This window comes from Rhinolophus sinicus, chromosome 2 (assembly GCF_057876585.1).
Source record: "Rhinolophus sinicus isolate RSI-liver-muscle chromosome 2, RSI-T2T, whole genome shotgun sequence".
In the NCBI taxonomy this organism is placed as follows: domain Eukaryota; kingdom Metazoa; phylum Chordata; class Mammalia; order Chiroptera; family Rhinolophidae; genus Rhinolophus; species Rhinolophus sinicus.
The window spans coordinates 86381909-86406359 of record NC_142502.1 but is presented as its reverse complement, the minus strand read 5'-3'; the positions used below and the strand labels follow the sequence as shown (position 1 = coordinate 86406359).

Below are 24451 nucleotides of genomic sequence, written 5' to 3'. Positions count from 1 at the left end.
CTTAAAAATGATGTATGCGTGTGTGAATATGTGAGTATGCATAGTGATAAAAATTAATAAACAGGTCCTTATTTGGTTAGAGTCCTGCTTATTTATGGAAGTGAAAGTTATTACTGTTTAGAAAAGTTTTGGGGAAAAAACAGGGCATTGTGTTTGAGATTTTCTGTGAGTAAGGTGAACAGAGCAAGGTCTATAACGTTTAATTTGCCTTCTTGGAAAGACAGCATCTGAAACTGACTGTGTCAGGACTTACCTGGGATCTTAAGATGTAATGGTATTGTATATTTGGTATTACACACTTCCTGAAGTTCTTTTTAATCTTTGAAGATTTTATAAATATCAACCAACTTTGTCCCAGTTTTGTTTCCCAATAACTGGTATAAAATTGGTGTTCCTTGGGGCTCCAGATGTTCTAACGCATAGTTGCTACAAATGCATTCTTTCAAAATTAATTTCGTATAGAATCACACACACTTTCTAATTTAGGAGGGATATAAAGTAAATACTATTTATGAGACCAAATTTAAATAACACCACATGATCTCTCACATGGATGACCAAAATTCTGATTTAAGACAAAAACATTGGCCAAAATCATTGTATTGTATGGTAACACAGAATAAACATTCTATGTATTATTCTTATATTTTTGTAACTATGTTATGATTCCTCACATTGAATTGTCATTTTTAAACATATATGAAATATAAATCTTTATAACTAATGCTGTTCAGGGATATCATTCAGGAAACATGAATGTACAAAATAAAAAAAAAACACACAATGATAAATGTTATAAAAGGGCATGGCATTTTTTTATAATGGTGATTGGGATGCATTTAAGAAAATCTGACACATCTGTCTCTTTTTCTTTAGGCTTCTTTACCTGCAATAACTGATCTTCCAGAGTTTTTTGTTGCTTCTTATAAATGGCCTGGATGGACTCATGGCCCATTGGATCAAAAAAATTGTGCTGCATCATGGGCATTTTCCACTGCAAGTAATAAAGTCATTTTAATTACTTCCTTATAAATTCTCTCTTTGACTCTAGATTGTGGGACAATAATTAAAAGTTTCTAAAATTTAGAATATTTAAATATTAACATTTGTTTAATTAAAATAAAGTCTTATTCTGGCCAGAAAAAGCAACCTGAAGGTTATATAAAAATCCATTTTACTCTGAAAATTTGTCTTTATTTTTAGGGACTAATTTTAAATACAGAGTAAATCAAAAGAACAATAAATAAAAGTTACCAAATTTTGTGTTTCCTTTGAGAGTTAAGGTCAGATAATAAGAGGAGTGTGAGGTTACTTTTTCATCCATAATACTGTGTTTAATATTAATATTAATATGCATATACATGCATCCATGTAATTTTTATATTCTTTTCAAAAGATTTTCAAAAATATATTAAATTGGCAAACTAATTTGATGTAAAATAAGACTTCAGAACTAAATAATATTGGATTAAATGGGTTTCATTTCATTTTAAATAAAAGCAAATATATAGATTCTGACTCTAAAGTGATATAATTGGTCTTTTAATAAGAGTACTTTCCAAATTAGTGTTGCTTTAGTTCTAAAGTGCAATAATACCTCTTTTATAGCTACTTTCATATAAGTTCCCAAGTCCCATACATTAAAACTCAGATTAATGCTAAGATTTGGCCTTCAAATTATCCTCAAAGGAGTGTTGGTTGTATTCCAGCAATTAAATTGAACCTAACATGATGTTGATTGGCTGCTATCAGAGATTTTCATAAAACTATGCTCTAAGCTTTAAAGGTAATTCCAAAAGAGTACTTAAGAACAGTCTAAGCACTGAAAGCATTGAGAAATCAGTACACAGAGGAGACAGCTCTGCAGGGTGGCACTCCTTGGGACAGAAACGTACTGCTATCTTTGTCTAAATAGTGTTATCTAGTTTGTTCTAGAAATGATGCCAATGGCCAAGGTGACCTCTGTAGTGGCTCCCTCCATGCCCTCTATGCTACTGCCTCCTCCTCCAGTATAAACGCTCCCTGGCTTTCTGATGCTTGTCCTCAGTGCATTCCGGATCCACAGGACCTCTTTGAGCACTGTTTCAGATTGGGAAGAGAGAGATTTAGTCAGATAAATCATTTGTCATTTTATGTTTATGTGGTTAATATATTAGACTTCCTCGGTGATACATAAGAATTTTGTTTTAACTTTAGATTAGACCAGTATTTCTGAAGATGTCTTTGGAAAAATGTTGGTGGTGAAATGCTAAGAGTAACTTGCTGGGTGGATGGGGCAGTGTGTTTTAGTGTCCCTAGGTCACAGACACAGATAGCCTCAGCACAAGACTAAGTCTGGATTTGTCCCCATACCTAATTTATTGCCAGAGAGAGGGTTTTCAACACTTTCGTGGTTTCAGAGGACACAGTTTTGTATCCTGTGTATTCACTATGGCAAATCAAGCTGATGCTATTTATGTTTTTGAATGTTAAGAATAAATTAGGTTATTTTAAATATCTAGAAAATTTTGTCAGCAAGTAGTAGTTAAAATAAGAAAAATGTCTTTCACAGAAGCTAAAAGCTATAAAATGGAATAAATAAGATATTAAAAATAATATCTTAGGGTATGTAAATGATTATTTTAAAAGGTATTAAAAATAATGTATAAATGTATGTTTTAATATCTTATTTATTCCATTTTATAGCTTTTACCTTCTTTGAAAGACATTTTTCTTATTTTAACTACTACATCCTGACATAATTTTCTAGATATTTAAAAGAACCTAATTTATTCTTTTCTTTACTTAACATTCAAAAACATAAATAGCATCAGCTTGGTTTGCCATAGCAAATACTATACATATATATTTTTCAGCCAAGTAAAATTTGAGCAATATATCAGAAGCTGAAGAGGTAAAAGAGTTTGAAATGTTTGAAATGGTTGGAGTGATACATGAAACAAAACACATTTGGAGATAGAGTAAAATAAGAAGGGAAAATAATAGAGTGTGTCTCAGAGGTAAAGCCCAATAAAAGTTTTCAAAAAGAGAGTGGAAAACAATTTGCTGAATTGAGTCATTCTTTAATCTTCTGACCTTTTCTAAGTATTTCTAGTGAATTTGGATTAAACCTTCACTGTGATTCTGAAATGTCTGTATAAGTGCAACATATTGTATACCATTAGAATTTAAAATATTTATCCTTTTGTTGAAATCTGCAGATTCATGGGGTTGGAAGGAATCTTAGAGGTCACCTTTTTCAAGGTTTTGGTTTTTTAAAAGAGGCACAAATAAGCAAAGTGACTTAACAAAAGCCAAAAACCACGAAGTCTCAGAAATGATCCAGGAAGCCAGGTTTCTGACTCCTTGAATACTGCTTTTTTTTTTTTACATTGTAAAAGTATATTCTAAGTCAAAGAATAGTTCCAATAACAGTTCAGAAATTTATATTTGATTCTGAATCTTTGTACTAAAGTTTTCTTGAGAATAGCAGAGGTGGCAGGGTAATGTCTTTTGCTCCTGTGAAATACATCCTAGCACAATAATTGTTGGGAACTGAGAAGGAAGTAGGAAGTTATAGACTCAACACATCTTGAGCATCTAAAATGTGCCAGCATTGTACTATGGAATTGTACATATGTTGTAGTTACATAAAAACCATGGATATACAGAAATACATAAGTAAGCGATTATTTTAAAATGAATTATTTTAGAATAATTCTAAATTAGCACTTTGATGGCTTCCAGTACACAGACAATTTTGATGAGTAAAACCTGTAACTTCTGAGAAAATTGGATGGATAGAAGAAAGGTTATGTCTTTGTTGCCTTGAATTAAGAGATTCAATATCAAGAATGGGACTATCCCAGGAATCCGATAGAAAAATATCTGTACCAAAATGGCATCCACCCCAATTTTCTTATGATCTCATTACTCATACTAGTTTATCATGGTAGTGTGATCAAAATGAAAACATGTATACTTATTTGCTACTGGTTGATTAGTTTCCCTAGTCTATTACTCTATGAAGGCAGAATTATGACACTCTTGTTTCTTGTTCATCATTGCACTTTCTAGTGCTTAGAACAGCTGTCATCCAGTAGGTAGTCAATAAATATGTGTTGGGGAAAAGGATGAATTAATTAACAACAACCATAGTAGGGAATTATTTAAACAGAAGATAGAAGCTTCCTTCATAAAAGGTACATACGTATATCTGAATTCCATGTCTACTAAAATAAGATTAAGATTATTATTTTCAAGTATATTATAAGCATAAAAGTGTGTATGTAGCTTTTAGATATTTTATGTGGTAGATTAATAGCATAAGAATGGTCTCCTAGGTAATTAAATTAGATACCAGTTTAAAAACCAAAACACAAATAACTTAAACATCTACCCAAGTATTTAATAGACAATCATTAGGTATGAGTAACAGGATTTGAAACAAATACTTGGAGTCTGACTGACATTTAGAACAGTAAATATTGAGGAATTTGATGTGTTTCTACTGGAATCTGAATTTTCTGCTGAAGTTTGATTAAAACAAACAGACTCTCCTTAGATTCTGAAGTCTCACAAAATGATGACTGTTATTTAAATATTTTCTTATTACAATTTTTTTTTTAATTTCAAAATTAATGCCTGATTTTTGTAAAAATATTTGGTGATGTTTAAAATTACAAGTTCTCATCATCCACTCCTCGAAGTTAACTGTTAAACATTTTCTTAAATCAAAATAAATAGAAAGACAACAACAACAAAAAACAAAAAACAAAAAAAACAAAAATCAAAAAAACAACAACAAAAGAACCAAACCAAGGATTTAATTATTTCCAATGTATCAGATTAACATAGATGAATTTTCAGTTAATATTTCTATGATCGGTTTTTTTAATTTCCTTACCTTAATCATATATATACATACACACATATATATGTATGTATGTATATATAATACACACATATGTATATATGTATATGTGTGTGTGTATATATATATATATATATATATATATATATATATATATATATGTATATATGATTGTGTCTTACACATAGTCGTGGATGTATATCCACGACTATGTGTAAAACACTGTTCTAGGTGCAGGAGATATAAATCTAAGATATGGCCCTTAACCTCAAGGTGTCTCACTTGACAGATTTCTTAATGAAGAATCCAAATGAGCAAGACAAACAAAAAAAAACAAACAAAAAAAATCATAGACACAGACAGCAGTTTAGTGGTCACCAGAGGGTAAAAGTGGGGGTGGGGGAGGTAAAAGAGGGCAAAGGGGTCAAATATATGGTAATGGAAGGAGAACTGACTCTGTGTGGTGAATACACAATGCAATATATAGATGACATATTATAGAAATGTACACTTGAAACCTATATAATTTTACTAACCGATGTCATCCCAATAAATTTAATAAAAATTATAAAAAAGAATTCAGGAGTATATAGAACATGAAAGAAACAAAAACTGGAAAAGTCTTTGAAGTTGATAAGACAATGGAGCAATACCAAAATTGGACAAAAATTATGACAGTTGAATTTTTTGGAAAGATGTATTACTATTATTTTGCCTTAATTTTAAAGTACATAAAGTTCAAAAGACTAGTTTAGGGTTCAAATAAAAAGGGCTATGTAAATTATTAGAAATACCATGTGCCATTTGAATGTTAATCAATGTTTTATTTGAAACAGGTGTAGCAGCTGACCGAATAGCAATTCAGTCTAAGGGTCGATACACAGCCAATCTATCCCCTCAGAATTTGATTTCTTGCTGTGCCAAGAACCGTCATGGATGTAATAGTGGAAGCATCGATAGGGCTTGGTGGTACCTGAGAAAACGTGGGTAAATAGCTGCCGAACATATATTTCTAGGCTTCTTATGAGTGTGACTTGGGGTTAGAATAAGGAAAAATGTATATATTTCAAAACTTTTACCAAAAATCCCTACAAATACATATGCTACATCTATATAAATATGTGTATTATATTTAAATGTATACTATATTTGGTATCTACTGAGATTATAAACTATTGAAACAATTATTTAAAGAATTAATATATTCCTTGCTAAATTATTAGAAAGACTCAAATAATCATCGTCTTCTTGTTGCTCTGAACCAAATGGCTCTACTAATCCCCTAGGAACAAATGGATTAATTGATATTACTGATACCTCTGTTGAACCTTTCAGTTACCCAGATAGATGATGAATAGATAATATCCGGTAAGAATTAGACTAAGAATCAGATGAATAAAATAAAGAAGTAATTTACAGTTGCCTCAATTCATCAGTATCATTAATTGTCCCCATTTAATTTGATGAGAAGAGGCGGGTTGCATTTCCTTACTTTCATGTACTCTGATACAGCATTCTAATAACTACTATGAGAGCTAATCTACTGACAAGCTACGTTATTCAGCTAAGGATACTGCAGCTGATAACTAGTAGTATACGAGTACATATGTTCTGCTCACCTGTTATTTCCTCATCCACTGAATGCTATAGAAGAGTGAGATGCTATGAAAGAATAGGTATCAGATATTGATAGGTGGAAATAAATTTCTTTAAAAAAATTTTTTCTCATGTTTTGCCTAATAAGGTGGCTCTTAGGATGGACAACTTGGTTGATAACTTCCTGGTGTAGTAGTGCTTGGTTGGCTTCTGTTTTGTACTATAATAAAAATCAAAGCCTTTTAGGAGCTTAAATATATAAGTTATCATTGAGACCTAACTAAATCTCATTTATTAATTTGCTCACTTTAACATAACAAAATATCGTAGGCTGGGCAGCTTACACACAACAAGCATTTATTTCTCACAGTTGTGGAGGCTGAGAAGCCCAAGATTAAAGTGTTGGAACATTCAGTTTTCAGAGCCCTCTTCCTGCTTTGCCTTCTCCCTGTGTGCTCATAAGACAGAGCAAGTGCTCTAGTGTCTCTTCCTCTTCTTATAAGGACACTAATCCCATTGTGAACCCCACCCTGATAACCTCCTTTAAAGTTAATTATCTCTTAAAGGCCCTGTCTCCAAATACTATCGCACTGGAGATTAGGGTTTCAACAAGTGAATTCGGGGTGACATAATTGAATCCATAACACTTATTACCCAAAATAATACATTTAATGCATGATTTTTTGAAGTGTTTAGTGTTTTTTATGACTTTGCTTTCATTACACTCCGTGCTCAGATTTTCTTACTCTGTTGAACACTATTGAATTTTCTTGAACTAATCCTATTATACACTTCTATGGGAAGTTCAACATTATATATCTATAAACCCATTCCATTGTTTCATTTCCCTTACCATCTGCTTCTGTATTCAATGAATTGTGTTGATTTTGAGCTGAATGATTTGTACTTTTCTATATTCAGTTTCAAAATTAGAGATTAAAATTGTTTTCATCTTTTGTATAACTTTCTACGTTATTAACTTTAAATATTATATTGGTATATACTATTTCTCCAAAGTATCCTGTAGACACATAATAGTTGAAGTCTTATGAGAAGGTATCTATAATAACAAAAATGTAAAAAAAAAAAAAAACTCCTTAATTCTAAAACTAACATAATTTATCAGAATACCTCATCTAAGTATAATAAAATTAATTGCATTTTTCACATTAAATTTGGCTTTTCTACATTGTAATTACAGACACAGAATGAAGGAGTACTTCCCCCCTATTAATATTACCACAGATTTTATTGACTCACTTTTCATCTTCAGGAAATTCTATACTCTAGATAAAATTACTTATTAAAGTGGACTGAAGTGAGATTTAAAAAATTATGATGAAGAAATAAGAGGGGGGCAAGGAAGAGTCATTGGACTTTTATGTTACAATCAGTCAACACTTTGAAAATGATGCATGTACGTAGACAGAATAATTTGTGAATGCTTAATTCAGTAAAATTACATATAGATAGAATATTATGATATTTTCCTAAGTATTACTTTTACTTCTTTGCTTATTCCTCATAGACTGGTATCCCACGCGTGCTATCCACTTTTCAAGGATCAAAATATTACCAATAATGGCTGTGCCATGGCAAGCAGGTCTGATGGGCGGGGAAAACGGCATGCCACAAAGCCATGTCCCAACAACATCGAGAAATCTAATAGGATCTACCAATGTTCTCCTCCATACAGAGTCTCTTCCAATGTAAGTCTAAATGGCAAGAATTAAAAATGATTAATTTGCTCAAAAATATATAGCTCTGCTGTAATTAAGATTATTTAAAAAGTATTTAAACTATTAGATTCTAAGATAATGCTATGTTTTCAGGTACATTTTTTTTTTAATATATATTCTTAAACTACCCATTAAAAACTTTCAGTTTGGGTATGATTTCTAATCTTTGTGTATTAGCAGTATAAATGATTGGTTTAAATTTTGAAATGTCCATGGAAACAGAGTTTTAAAATTACATTTTTAATTAATTAATTAATATACTTGACAAATAAAAGCTAAATCAAACCCCTTTTCATTGGCTTTTTGTGGTAGTAGCTCATTTGATCAATCCTTTGCCTTACTCCCCCAAATAATTGAAGTAGACATAGCTGTGATGGATAAAAAGACTCCCTTGTATTCCAGCCTGTCATTTAAAAGCATTGGCAAATTTTGCTTCATGATATCAGTATTATCCAGACCTTCTCACTTTCAGAGTATCTCACCCTTCAGAAGCTTCCAATTACCTGCAGCATACAATCCAGCATTTTTACCATGACATACAGGCTTTCCTGATTTGGTTCTGACCTACTGCTTTTACAGACTCATGTCCTGCCAGCGTCTCCCTCTCCACCCACTCATAATGCTCCTGCTATAAGGACTGCTGTCTGCTTCCTAGGTATACCATGCTCTGGCATGCTTCTCTACTTAGCCAAGTGATGATTCCTCTTACCCAAATGGTTATCTTACCTGTTTACATCTGATAAAGTCCTACATATGTCGCAAGGCCCAGGTCAAACCTTCATTTTCCCTGTGAAGTTTTCTTGACTCCTGGGTAGGGTTAATTTCCTTTTCCTGTTTGCATCTATGGCACTTTGTGCTTGTCTCTATAATAGAACTTACCATTTTATAGTGCAATTATTTGTGTTACTGTCTGTTTATTACGCCCAAATTTAAATACACTGGGGATAGGCGTAGGGTCAGTATTTGTTTCTATCCTGGTTTCCAGTGATATGTACTCTGTGATACATGTGCATAAATGAATGAATAACCCGGCTCTTTAGTAAGGGCTGCATTATACATTGGGTGGTAACATAGAAATATTTGTATGCTAAATCTACACTGAACAATTTCACAAAACAAGTATTCGGAATTGCTCCTGTGATCAAAAGAATGGAGATGGCACTAATCTTCACTGATTAAACATGGCTTAACTTAATTATTTGTGAGTGTGTGACCATAGAAAGTTATCATATTTTCTCTCCATTACAAAAATTCTTTAGTGATAAAGTCAGTGAAACAAATGATTTATCTTAGCAACTTCATCAGTGTGGCATTTCACATGTATTTCAAAGCATGAATAATGGCAAGTGGTCAAGGCACAGTGGGTTGTATGACTCCTAAACTGATTGTACAACACCTAATATTATACACCAGACAAATGGGTTTAGTATGCTCTGCTAACAATAATGATGCCATGCCATTGATATTTTACCTTGTAGGAAACTGAAATAATGAGAGAAATCATGCACAATGGACCAGTTCAAGGTAAGCTTGGAGGGAATATAATTGTCTTATTTATTCCTTTAATAAACAACATTACATCTTAGCTCATGTAAAAGGAACTTAAGAAAAGAAAGAAAATTTTTACTTTTAGAGTATTTATAAAGGCTCAACAATTATAAGATCAGTGGAATTATGGGACATATGCTCACCTAATAACTTCATTTGGTGTCATTTTGTAGACTGATCAAATACCAGGAGGGCCAAAAATGTATATACATGACTTGTATTCATCTTTTGTTATCGGTATATATTGAGTATTAAAATTTTAATACAGTTTTCTCCTTTCTTAAAATATATATACATTTTTTTGGCACCCTGTATATATGGTGATGGAAGAAGAACTGACTCTGGGTGGTGAGCACACAATACAATATATGGATGATGTATTACAGAATTGTACACTTGAAACCTATGTAATTTTGCTAACCATTGTCACCCCAGTAAATTTAATTTAAATATAAATAAAAAAGAAGATAGGTTCATCCATAAATTAAATTCTTAGATATTAATGACACATATGATGAAAGTCTGCTAAATATTTCCAAAATGATCATGGACTAAGCAGACATAAAATTCTAAGTGATGAAGCTCATTTAATTGTTCAGTCATATTTAAAAATCTTACATAATGTTAGAAGTTTTCTCACCTTCAGTTTAAATAGATTAGGAAATGGATTGAAAAACCATCAAGGTTTATCAGTAGAAATAAAGTAGATTCTTTCCTTTTTTTAACCTCAAAATAAATCAAATAATCCAGTAAGATTTAGTGTTTTATAAAAGGCTTTCCAGTTTGATAAATTTTATAAATGTGTTATGGATAGCAAATAAACAATAAATAAGATCATACTATACTGACTTACTGTACATTGACTTTGATTTTTATGATACCGTCTCTAACACCTAGTTCCTCTGCTTATTTTGCACCAATGGAATAAAGATACATTCCCAGCATCTATTCTCTGTACTCAGTATTGCCTTGAAGAACATGGGACAACAAATCTAGTGAGGTCTAAAATAGAAATTCAGGTTGTGAACACTGAAATCGCCCCAAATATATTATCAAATGAATTTACATTGACCAAATAAATTTAAATAAACCGAGATTAAATATAAAACATTTGATATATACCTAAGGAACTATTGGCCAGTGTTTGTTTTTCTGAATGCTAACCTAATTAGTATTGATTCAACATCTAGCAGGAACCACAAATTTTGAAATTGTGTTGGAATAATTTTTATTGATTGTTATCACCACTTAACATGTATTGAGAAACTGAAGCTTACACTAGACAGACATGTCCTGAATTTAATTTTTAAAATCCTGGGACCTTACACAAAACCTGAAACGAATATGAAAATTTTTTTTCTCCTTACAATTGTGTTATTTTTGTTGGCTGTTATCAGAGCAGGGCAAGTCATATGTAATTTAAATATATGATTCAGTGAGTGGAGTTTGTGTGACAGTTTGAAGACATTTGAACTTAAGGCTGAATTAAAAAAAATCCAACTTTGACATTTGCTATTTAAATGACTTTGGGCAAGTTATTTAACCTCTCTGAATCTTCAGATCATAACATTACTCTTTTAAGTTTTCTCTCTCTTTCTCTCTCTCTCTGTCAAAAGAAATTTGGAACATAATTATTTAAAATTGAAAACACCTTAGGTTTCTTTTATGGTCATATACTCAGATGTTCATGAATTTCACATTTATCAAAATGAAGAGATACAACTTCAAAGTAATAAAGTTGAAATGCAAATTAGTCAACATCCGTTGAAATGTTTGTTGAGAACCCTTCTGCCAGCCTGAACCAGGGGTGAAAAAGACAGAGCTGCAGCCGAAGCAGGCTTCATCCTGCCCTCCAGCATATTGGAAGTCTGTATAAGTTTGCTGCAGTTTTCCAAAAATAAAATTGCACTACAGTAGCTTATATAGTTATATGATTGTGGGTTCATCAAGTGTGTTATGGTGTCAGGAACTGAAGGAAAGTGCTGCATTCAAATTAATTGCAATGGCGTCTCACTCATGTTTCTTTAGTTGATAGTGTTTTTCAGCAATGAAGAGTGTATTTTATTCATGGTAGTTGATATAGACTTGGGAAACGCTAAAGAAGCCAGTGGTTCCATAGAGAGGAAAACCACTAGCAGTATCCTCACATTTTTATAAATGCTGGGTGACTCACCTTGCTACAGATGCAATATATAATAATTGTCTGTATATTGTTGCCTGGTTTAATGTACAGTTTTCCCTCTGGTCTCAGTACAAAAGAATGTAAAAGCAACAATATGCTGAATAAGTAACACTGTGTGCATTCTTCTAAAATATGTAGAATTAAAAATAAGCTTAGGTTATGGAAAGAGAACAAAAGCAAAGATGTGCAAAGAGTACAGGTATACAAATTCTTTCAAAACCTATGGAAATGTGTTTTAAAGTAGATAAAGAAAATTTAACCTCTTTTGAGAATATTTGAGCAGCATCAGAAAAGGCACAGAACATTAAAAAATGGAATAAAAAGTGGAACATTAAAAAGTTATATTTGACTTTGGAGTAAACGCTTCACTTTAGGATCTATCAAGTGCCAGTGACCTTAGTTCATATTTTATTTAAAATGCATGTCAAACTAAGATAGACAAACAGTGTACACAATTAGGAACGTACACTTACCTTGTTCAAACTAAAAATATTTTCAATTCACATCTTCTAGAAGAGAAGTTTAAAGTTTTCATCCTGAGTTGCCCAAGCCCTTCGACAAAGCACACAATACAGAAAAAAAGTAATCTAGGTGAGGGAATGAAGGAGAGCTTTATAAAGTATAAGCTCTAATTTTCTAAAGAATACAACATTGGTTTAGCAATCCAGAGCTGGGAGGATGGAATCTTGTCAGAGTATTCTTTTGCCAAGGGATTGCTTTTTATTCAAACTCACCAAGGAAAGGTTTGTGTTTATTTCTAAGGATTAAGGACAATTACTTTGAGCCTGGTTTGATAGGCTCAGTCTTCATTGCTAGCTTAATGGGAGTTTTAAGAGGCTTGTCGTGAAGCACAAGGTTAATGGAGAAATTGCAATCACAGGCCAAGTGCAGTGGGCTTTCACTGCAAGGGACAAAATTCCTGGTAATAGTGCCTCTATCAATTAAGAATAGATGTGGTTTAGGTATAATGTGTACTTAAGTAATATTCAAGTAGCTAAAGGTTGTTTTTATAAGAGAACAAGAAAATATTGCAGCCAATAAAATTAAGCAGGAATCAAAATTATGCTGGATTGCAAAATCCCTTCTTAGGTTCCACTCCTGGCAATGTACCCATTGATTGTTCTGTGAGGACTTCTGGAGATTTTTAAAGATAATTTTTTAAAACCGTGTCATTTATCCTGTTGGGTTTTATTTCAGCCATAATGCAAGTCTATGAGGATTTCTTCCATTATAAGTCTGGAATATATAGACATGTTACCAGTACAAACGAAGAATTAGAAAAATATCGAAAGCTTCGGACACATGCAGTCAAACTCACTGGGTAAGACAATTTCTTAAAAAAAAAAATCATTTAATGCTTTTGGAAAAATGAAACTAAAAGTAAGTGTATATAGTGCGTATAGGCACCAGAATTCCCCTTTGTATGAGAGAGTCTGATACAAATTCAAATTAAAAATTATCTAAGCCTTGACACTCTTTACTCAGTATTTTAAAGTTCAGTAAAAGGATGACTTAAAATTCAGAGAAAGATGACATTTCCTGTTTTTCACTTCCTTGTAAATGTGTCCTAAGAATCTGTTCCAAGGGCAAGGGAAATATATTATTGGAATAATAATGTAGTCTACCTACGGCATAACCAAGAGAAGAGTGCAAATCCAAAATGTATGAGGATTTGGTAAAAGGTTTTTGATGGAATTACAAATGGTAGAGATTAAGCAGGAAGAGAGGGTAAGGTCATCTTTAATTCAATGTAAGATTTTTTTTTATATTTATGTGAGAACTGTGGAAATTACATTTATCAAATTTGTGAGTAAAATACATTCAGCTCTGCAAGGGCAAGAAACAGGTTCAAAATTTGGTTGCATTTCAAGAGTAAGTGATTTCATAAATCGATCCTACTCAGAACGAGAATGTGGTCATTGGAGACCACTTTGTCCAGTGCCTTCTCAGTCTCATTCTGACTCTGCCCAATCTGTTAAGTGCTTTCTCATAACATCTCACTCTATTTCAAATTAAATGCAACAGAAAGGTGTTTTGTTTTGTTTTTGTTTTCCATCCCCAAACCTCACTTTTTTCGTATTGCCCATTATGGTAAATAACTTCATTCCTGTTGAATATGCCCTTCCTGTTTAAATTTGATTGAGTCTGCACGAAAACAACCTCTACTATAACCGGATTGTTACCGTCTCCTTTGAAACACTCTGAGCCAATTCTAAGGTACATCGACAGGTTATTCTCTGTGATGTCTCTTTAATCATCATCCCTCCTTTATTTTAAATACTCTAATATTTCAATTACCATATTAACACATTTCATTAAATCTAAGATACTACTGATTTTATCATTTATCTTGATTTCAGGGATGTGCAAATATGTGCCTCTATTGAAATATGTGGTATTTCATGTTAAGGCAGTATATTGAAAAACTACAGAGGAGGAAAAAATATACTGGGCTGCCAAAAAAACATGTATACACATGATTTGTGTATTCATCTTTTGTTATTGGTATATATCGAGTATTACAATTTTAACAGTTTTTTTCTTTCTTAAAATGTGTATAATTTTTTGTTTTTTGGCACCCACTGTATAAAGATAATTTCTTCATCCAGAGATAACCTCTCTTGAAAGTTTGGAGTCCTAAATATATAGCTATAGAGAAAGATAGTTAAATAGAATACTAGATGTATTTCATAAGAAAATGAGATACTAAAGTACTTAAAATTTTATAACAAGGAAAATTTTGCTAAAGTTTTCTTTAGCAGTATATAAGAATGCCAGTTTCTCAATATTCCTTTAAACACTGGGTGTTTTACTTTTCGATTTAGTCATATTAACCTCCCAAAATCATCATTAACGTTTTGTGGAAAGCATGTCATGTAAATCTCTCTGTCTCTCTGTTGAAGAAAAGTTAGAGAGACAAACAAAAATAGAAAGATAACATAGAATAATAACATTTTAAAATACTAATATTCAGGTTATTTTTACTTGAATTTAATGAAATGAAATAATATGGAATGAGACAATTTTGATTTTTCAATACAAGAGACGCTAGTTTTTGAAAGAACCCTTTATACTTAAGGAAAAATATGTTAAAAGAAGTAGAGATTGAAGTAATCCATTTTTTAGCCTCATATTTCAGTTTCAGATTATATTTATTGATTTGTTGACAGACAATATGAGGAAATTTGTCATTCTTATACTTCCCACCTCACTTCCTCATACATTTTATATGTTAGTGATATTATTTTTAAATATAAAGGGATTACAAAATTTGCATTCTACTCTGAAACTGTACTATCCATAGTTACTTATAATTTTTTATATATCAATGAAGTGAATGGTGAGCAAATATCTTATGACAATGGTTTTTCTTTCCTTGAGTTTATTTTTTATTAATTATTTTATTTTCCAGTAATTTTTTTTAATCAAGAAGGGGGTCTTATAATACCTGTGGGCTCTTAATTACTTGCATGTTTGAGAACGTGTTTGTTTTCTTTCTGTTCAAGAATAAGTTTAACAATATAAAATCCTGGCACTATAGAACCTTCAGAACTTTGTAGATGGTGCCCCAGGGCTTCTGGAATTGAGTTTTCCTGCAGAAAAATCTCTGACCAACCAGATGTTTTTGTCTCCTTACAAGTGACATGGCCTTTTCTACTCAAATACTCATATTAATCTTTCTTTTATCCTTGAATTAAATATATTCACTATATTTTAAAGTACATCTTATACATACACTGAATTTTCTATATCTCCTTTTATATTTTAAATAATATTTATAATTCTTTATTATTTCACTGTATATAATTTTCTCTATTCCGTCCCATCTCTCCCTGAGCATTTGTTATCGTATTTGGCATTCATTCTCCAAATGGCTTTCTCCTCTGAAATGTTTTAAATTCTTTTCTCTTCCCTTTCTTTTGGTTGTCTTTTAAGTTCTTTGAGCTGTATTTAGAGAGTTCATGTCTGTAATTTCTTTGAGTCTATATCTGACTTCTCCAGTTTCTCTCAATAATTCCTTTTGAGCTGTATATTCTTCATGCGTTTTTTTGCCAGCCTTCTTTTAAAAATAAAATTAATCTCAAATCTGTGCATTTCACTCTATCATTTCCTTTCTTTCCAGTCCACTTCCTCTACTATTCTGACTCCAGCTGTCGTTCATCCCATGCATACTTTCAATGAATTAGTCCATTCAATCTGACCACCATTTATTTAATTGTCCCTCTTCTTGATGCCCACGATCCCTTCATTATTTAGTTAAAATTCCATGGCAATTCATTATAATCACTCAGACGTACCCTGGACTCTTCTACTCTTACTTGATTCATCATATTGGCTTAGCAAAAATTTCAACTCCGGTTAAATTTAAATTAGCTTATTTTGTACATGCAGCTGTACATCTGAACACAACTGGAAAAAATTCCTAACTATGCTGATTTTACTTTAATTTATAACCACAATTTTCAAGTAGTTATTTAATACTAGTAGGTGATTATATTCTGGATTTTTATTCTGCTCACTGTCCCACTCCTTAGGTGATTATCTCAAAACTTTTCATTTTTCTAGAATCCCTAGTACCTCTACCCTCATGCTCCAAGCTGATAATCTTGAATTCTATTTCACCAAGTGGATTAAAGGCATAAAAAACAAACAAACAAACAAACAGAAAAAAAAAACCCAGCTCCCTGTATCACACATTGCACCTATCAGCACATACTCCCTCCTATTCTTTCTTTCCACTTCTTACACAGAGGAAGCCTCCATGCTCCTGCCAAAACCCTTCTTGCTCTAGTGTAGACACCAACCCCTCCCCACTAGTCAGGAATATGCAGAAGCAATTTTCCCTTTTTCTTCTCTGTAATCCATTGTACTTCTACCATCATACACATGCCGTCATTTTTCAGATACCATTGTTTTCAAAAACCAAAAACTTTCTCTTGACTCCACTTCCTCCACACCCCATTTGTGGGCTTTCCTTAAAGCAGACTCCTTGCAGGATTCGTCTGTACTCAGTTTCTTCAAGTCTTTGTCCATTTTTTCTTAAACCTCTCCGGTCACTTTATTTCCCCTCCTCTTCCTAAAAATACTTATTTTGAGGTTATTAGTAGCCTCCATGTTGCTGTGTTCACCAGTCAGAGTCTAGGACTGTACATACCCTCCTTCTGCGTTTCCCTTACTGGCTGTGACTTTTCAATGTTCTTTGCCAATTTTCTTTTCCCTGTACTTCTATACTTTTAATATCGGAGCGCCCCAGACTCAGGTCTTGGTCCTCTTCTCCTTTCTAGTCTCACTCATTCTCTGATGAACTCATCAGTTTCTGAGCTCATCCTGACTTTGAGAACCATGTAAACCTGACACCAATTGAACTTAAACTCCAGCCCAGGTCTCCCTCCTGAACTCCAGGCTCATACATTCCATGACCTACTTGACATCCGCATTTGGATACCTAATTGGTGGCTCAAATTCAGCACTTCCAAAACTGAACTCCTGACTTCCTCCTCTGTACTTGCTGAACACCATCTTAGTGGATGACAGCCACACCCTTCCAGATGCTCTAGCTGTAAACTTTGAACTCATCCTTTATCCCTCTCCTTGCAACTTATTTTCAATATGTCAGAAACTGTTGGCTCTTTCAACTTATATCCAGAATCCAACCACTTTTCACTACTGGAACTACCGCCACCCTTGCCTGAACCACCATTACCCGTTACTTTTTGCATGGTTTATGAAGGTCTTCCTTCAGTATGGTTTCTAACAGGACTTCCTGCATTTTCTTTTGCCCTCGACAGTGTGTTTTCAAAAGAGACACCGTGGTGTTCCTTTTATAACATTAATCAGATCTTGTTACTCCTTGGCTCAGAACCCTCCAATACTTTCCTGTTCCCCTGCAAGTTAAAGCCAAGGTCCTTATAATGGCCTACATGATCTGAGGGTGACCCATCTGCCTGCCTACACCCTCACCAACTTTCTCATCTTAGTTTCTATTGGTCTGTACTCTGTTGTTCCTGCTTTAATAGTCCTTCAGTGTTGCAGGAACTCACACCTCAGGGTCTTTCTCTCTGCCTAAAATGCTCTTTCATCAGACATCTGATTTCTTAGTTTCTGTGCCTCTATCCAGTTCTTGCTTAGATCACATCTTCTCTGACCGTGTTATTTACTACTGCTACCTGCTTTCTCCTCCACCACTTCCTGATCCCCCTTACCTGATCTATAAAACTTTTTTCATAACAATGATCCCTTTCTAACATACTGTTTAATTAGCTTGCATGTTAATTGTGTATTACCTGTCTCTCCTACTATAATGAGGATCCATGAAAGCAGGGGTCTGTATTGTTCACTGATGTAGCCAAACCACATAATACAATGCTGATCCATAAAATGCTTAATGCTTTTTCTATTCAAAAAATAATTTTTTTAAAAACACATGCTCTATGCTAGTTCTTAGTCAGTACTCATCTTTAAATGGGGCAGCTCTTTGTTGAAAAATAGAGTGAGGAGAAGTTGGAGGAGAGAGCTGAGGCACTCCTCAGCTTTGATTGAAGTTTGTAATTCTGAGATCCACGCTTGTCAAATCAACGCTGTCCTTAGCGCATACCCTGTAGAATTTGGTAGGACTCACAGTACATCCCTTGCAGGTATCTTCACTGCCATGTGCTATTCTTTGCCTTTCTGTTTTGCTTCAGCATGCTTTATCTTTCAACCATCGCCCCTGAGGATTGGCCAGGAATTTGGCAGCCCAATGGGTTTCTGGTGTGATGTTGTCTTCAGCGGACTTCCCATGGGTGGTATGGGAAGGGACTGACATCGCCTGCTCATGGCCCTCGTTATAACGATTCTGAGGGGATATTTCTGGGCTCTTACATGCTTTTAAGGGGACACTTTTCCTATTGAGGTCTGGAGGTGAAGGGACTGAGTTATGGTGAGTGTTGTTTTTCAGGATCTGCTTGTGCTTTGCTAGAGAACAAAATATGTTTTTTCGTTATTCCTCCAAGTTGTTAATTGGGATTATGGCTATTGGCTTGGTTCACTAAAGAAGAAAGAAAGTACTGAGGTTTTAAAATTTGTTTTGTTTTATTTTTATTTTCTTAATTGTTTAGTAACTCTTCAGTACGACAAATGGAATAAAAATCCCTTTATACTGCCACTGTGACTGGAAATTCAGCTCTATTGAATTCCATTTCCCTTCAGGATTAAAGACCCGTTCCTTTGAAACCTCTCTTTCCTATGTATTTATTTTTGTCAATTTTTATCTTCTCTAGTGATGTCCTTGATTGGAAATTTTTTTTCCACCATATACTTGGCGATCAAAGTAATTTTTCCTATTATTCAGAGAACACTGAAAATGCCAACACTGATATGGAGACTTCCTTGATTTGTTAGAACTGATCATTTATCATCTCTACCACCTATTTAGTCATGCTCACTGTGTTATTTTAAGTCTACTCCTAAATTTGCTCGTGCTGGGGTTGCACAAGCTATGAATGTGTTTACTTTTAATCATTCTGACACTGTTTGTATATTTTCCACGTTCAGTGCGTCAGTTGCAGTTGTGTGTTTACTTTTATAAACCCCTGGAAAATTGAGACCTTTATACATTTACATCACATATGTGACAATTAGAGATGCTAATTCTGGCAAATTACTTTTGGAGAATATATTTATTTTTTCAGAAATATTTAAGATCACCAGGGCATTGTCAGGTGCCTGGAGTAGTAGATTTTAATCCATTTTTCTATTAGTAATTCCTGATTTGGTAATTACTGCAGGCAGAAAATTAATGCATCAGTGAATTAGAGAGTAATCAAATAGCCCAAGTAGGTTAACGTGCCTCATCAGAGAGCTTAATATATTCTGATGAAATACCTTGCACATTTATTGTAATACATTTTATGTGCTGCCCTTTTTGTAGAAGACAATGCTATTATATTTAACTTGCTTGAACAAACTTCTGTTGAGTGCCCAGTACTGGGCGATACAAGGAGGATTACTAAGTAGTCCTGCTCTTACAGAGTTTAGGGAATGAGGCAGACATATCCACAACTGATTCCAGCATGAGGTGATAAACGCTATATGTTTCTATATATATAAAGGCCAGGATTGTGGTCAGTAGATAAAAACTTACAATGACATTCTTTGCTTCTAATAATCTTATTTTACTCCTGTCTCTTCTCTTTCCAAACCTCTGTTTATCTCCATTATGTATACTATAGTTATAAAAGCATTTATTTGAGAAAAAATGCTCTATTTTTGAGACATTATATTATTTTATATGCTAATAATAAGAAAATATTACCAATTAAACTAAGAAACTCTATAGATTATTAGATGGGTCTCAATTTTAGAGGTATTAAAATGTGCGGGAAGGGAGAAGTGTGTCTTACAATAAAAAAATATATGGTATTTCAGATTTTATTATGGACAGTGTTCTCTATATTATGGTCCTATTCCATCCACAGGTCCATTATCTATTACAGTTCATCCTGTGTCCCTGTCCACAAAAGGATCTAAACTTGCTTTAATCCCTAAGCAAGCTGATAATGTAGTGCATTGATGCCACTTACTTTTACATATGATTGTCAGGAATCACCACTGGAACTCAAATGAAAAACCCTAGCAGTTATCAACTTTAGAAAGTTAAGAGAAATAATTGGATAAGCATTGATTTTTCTTCATTTTGTCATCCCTGCCATGGGAGAGAATTTTACTGAGGAGAGAGTCTATATATGACCAACAGAAAATAATACAATAATTTTAGGACATATTTTTGCTATTATTTGATAATGTTTTATGTGAATGTGCATTTATTCAACAAGTATCTATTGAGTACCTATATATTCCAGGTGTTTTTTTAGGTGCTAGGGATAGATCAGTGAACAAAATAGAGATCCTGGTCCTCATCAAGTTTATATCCTACTAATTGATGTGTAGCTGTCAGGCACTGTGTTTTAGAAGGGCCAGAGTTTTAGAGCTAAATGTTTTGTGTGTGTCTGGGGTCAACAGTATAACTTATTTTATATATAAATATTGTGTAGTGACTCAGAGAGGAGACAAAGCCATTGTGGAATGGAGGCCGGAAGGAAAGCAAACATTCAAATAGTCCAAGAAAACCGATGAAAGAATAACAAAGATTTTTTTTTCACGTAGCTTATAAATGATAATTCCCAGTTATTTTAAAACTAAATTGAACACTCCAAAATCCACAAAAACAGCTGCAAAGTGGTAGAAATTGAATATGCTTCCAATAAGTGACTGTGTGAAAACACATGATTTGAATGAATCATCTAAAATTCAAGTCAGAGATGTATGTAAACTTGGATGCAAATCTATTACATGACTTAAAATTGGGCACAAATAGAATGAATTCCAATTTTCTCTTTTTCTATGAATTCAAGAAATATTAAAAGAGAACCCCTGTGGTTTCTGGTACTGTGCTGAGTAATAGGTTGAGAAAAAATAAATATCTCACAATGCAACTAGATATACAATGTAAAGTTATGATATAATTTACAAAGGCAGGATAGGAAGGGGCTAGAGGGCATACAATCGTTGATCTAGACTTTAGAATCTGAGAACTGTCCCTAAGGGAGGAATGTCTGAGCTGAGATTTATGGGTTGCTTAGGAAGAAGCAAAGGGGATAGCTTGTGTAAAGGACCTATGGTCAGAAGGATAGAAAAGATTGTATGAACACAATGCAATGTTTGCTGAATCTCAGACAGTAGGGACTTGTCGGCCATTTTATAGACTTTAGTGAAGCATATTACGTATTTGGTTAAGGATCTTAAGAGCAAAGGGAAGTCATTGAAGTTTTTTAAATAGGATGGTGGCGTGATCTTTTTTTGTATTTTTTAAAGATTAGTTTACTATAAAAATGAGATATCAAAAGGCAAATTCTAGCAATCCAAGTAAAAGATAACCGTCTAGACTTGGTAAGATGGTGGAAGACTTGGGAAGACATGAGTGGATCAAGAACTATTTAAGGAGAAAAGCTGGCACACATGATGTGGATTTGAAATAGAGTATGGACAATGCGATGGGGAAGAAGTTCAATATTGGGCCTGATGATTTTGAGGGATCTTTGAGATATAAAAATGCAGTCAGGTGTCAGAGAAAGCAGATATACTAATCTCAAGGTCATAAGAGAGATAAATCGAAGATGGGTAGGATTGAACAAAGGAAAAAAAAAAAACCTGATTGACACTAAGCCATGGAAAAATCCAATATTTAGTGACTGGCTAGAAAATGATGAGTCTGCAAACAAACAAACAAACAAACAAACAAACACAGAAAGAGAGGCCAGCTTGATTTTTTTAAAGACGTTGCTAGTGTAAGATTTTTGAGAAAGTTGGAAAGCTGGAAGTGTTGGGACTTAGAGTATATGAAGAGATTGGTCTTAAAGAGATACTAAGTAGCAACTTTATTGTATCAAGAGAAAGGCAGAGAGGAGGGGGTTAGATGAAACTGTTTTAACATTTAAGGTAGTAGTTAAGTTGAGGCAAATCTATCAGATTACTTCCTTGTTAATTTCCAGGAAGTAGAAGGTAAGGTTATCTGTAGAGGTAGGAGGTGGTGGGAGGGATGCATTATCAGAAATTTGAGGAGAATAGAGATGGTTTGCAACAATGTTCTAGATGTTTAGGCCAATGTCCGCCCCGAGGACCCTAAAGAAACTACCATGCATCACTAATGGTGCCATTCTGCCCTCTTGTGTGTGCTTTTTGCTGTTGTAGTCAGCTGGTTGGGTGTACACAAAGAGCGATGGGTAGTTGAGTTCATCCTACTGACAGTTTTCCAGATGCGTGCAATGAAGAGTGAGAAAAACAAATGGTTTAGGATATGAGTATTGACATAAGTATTGCTAAATGGCAGAAACTTGATAAGACTGATGAAAAAGAGCGTTGATGCATTTGGAGAAAATAGAAAAATCATTGTGTTAGAAGCTGTGATCATTTTAATTCAGTGATTTTATGATTCTCTTATTTTTTTACCTTTTACATTTTTTATCATTATTTATGAGAAAAAAGTAATCATGTAATAATAAAGAAGTAATATTTTACTGATCATGAATAGTGTTATAGAGTGACTAAAAGCCATAAGTATCTATGTTAGTGCCTAATTGTGTTTTAATACCGATTGTCTACTTTCCAATCATAAACCTTTGATCTCTCTCTCTGTCTCTGTCTCTGTCTCTCTCTCTCTGTCTCTGTCTCTGTCTCTCTCTCTCTCTCTCTCTCTCTCTCCCTCCCTCTCCCTCTCCATACTATCTATCTATCATCTCTATATCTAATCTATCCAGTTAAAGATACTTGCTCTCGAGGAGAATATAAAAGTAATGCTTCAGAGTTAAATTTCTAATATATTTTCCCCACATATCATAAAGAGTAAAAATTCCAGAAGTGTAAATCATTATTTAGTGCCACCACAAATTATTTGACATAGCTTTGTTGGGACCACCACTAGTTTTTCCTTATTCATCTTTTCTCTCCCCCTCTTTCTTTCTGAATAACAACTGAATGAATGTTAAGCTTCAATTTTCATGCTATGTTATATTTAACCCCTGGCAAATTGATAAATTCTGAGCAGATGTTTTAATTAGAGGTTTTTAATGCATGGTGAAGTCTAGATAGTTGAATAAACATTTCAACTCCACTTATTTAGAAAATGCAAATAAATGTCTGATAATTAGTGTAGACAATACAAAAACATGTAATTTGGGTGTTAGGATATCTTTCAACTGCAAAATGCTTAGTTCTTTCTTTTTTGGGGGAGGTGGGCTGGCGGGTGTACTGGTTGAATAACAGTAGTTGCTGCAACAGATAGAGCCAAACTCTTTAATGGTTCAAATATATTCATAGAAGTTTATTTCTTGTTCACATAATAGTTCAAGATGGGTGATCCTAATTTTGGGCTCTCCTCCATATGGTTTCAAGGACTCCAAGCTCTTTCTACCTTATTGCTCTGCCATCTCTCAGGGTCACATGTTGTGATCTCATTGAAAATGAAGAAAACCATGAGGAGGGCTTCTTATTTACTTCTTTTAAAGTATTGACTCAGAAATGGACCTTGTCACTCCATTCACATTCCTTTGGTTAAAACTCATTTATATGGCTTTATGCAATTGCAAAAGTAGCTGGGCAATGTGAACAATTTGGCAGGAACATTTTGATATCAGAACGCATAGAGCTAAATATTGAAGTGGAATTCCAAATTTGCATATATTTTAAAGGGGAAAAAAACACCAGAGACTCAATTTTGAATTTGTTGAGAGCTGACTTGGTCTACATCTCGCAGGCCCTCTGTGCTATGTGCTCTGTTTTTAGAGAATCTTCATTAAGAATTTTTAAGAATCACTAATGTACAATATTGGTTAAATTAATAAATGTATTTGGTACCAACTATATCCATCATCACTGACATAGCACTATTGTACAATCCTCATACTAAAATCCTTATGAGATGGGAATTATTATTCCACTTACCAGAAAAAAGAAACTGAGAATGCTTTTAAAAACTTTCCAGGTCCTTCTGACTTCAAA

General features: G+C 33.5%; 1 protein-coding gene across 6 annotated transcripts in view; it reads left to right on the top strand.

The window, feature by feature from the left end:
• TINAG (tubulointerstitial nephritis antigen) overlaps positions 1-24451 on the top strand; it is an 84958-nt gene that overhangs the window by 36382 nt on the left and 24125 nt on the right. For all 6 annotated transcript variants that reach the window (XM_074333107.2, XM_074333108.2, XM_019734588.3 and 3 more), the window contains 5 exons: positions 877-1000; positions 5689-5839; positions 7977-8157; positions 9666-9711; positions 13115-13238. In XM_074333107.2, coding sequence (XP_074189208.2) covers positions 877-1000; positions 5689-5839; positions 7977-8157; positions 9666-9711; positions 13115-13238 — 626 coding nt within the window. The remainder of the gene's footprint in view (positions 1-876; positions 1001-5688; positions 5840-7976; positions 8158-9665; positions 9712-13114; positions 13239-24451) is intronic.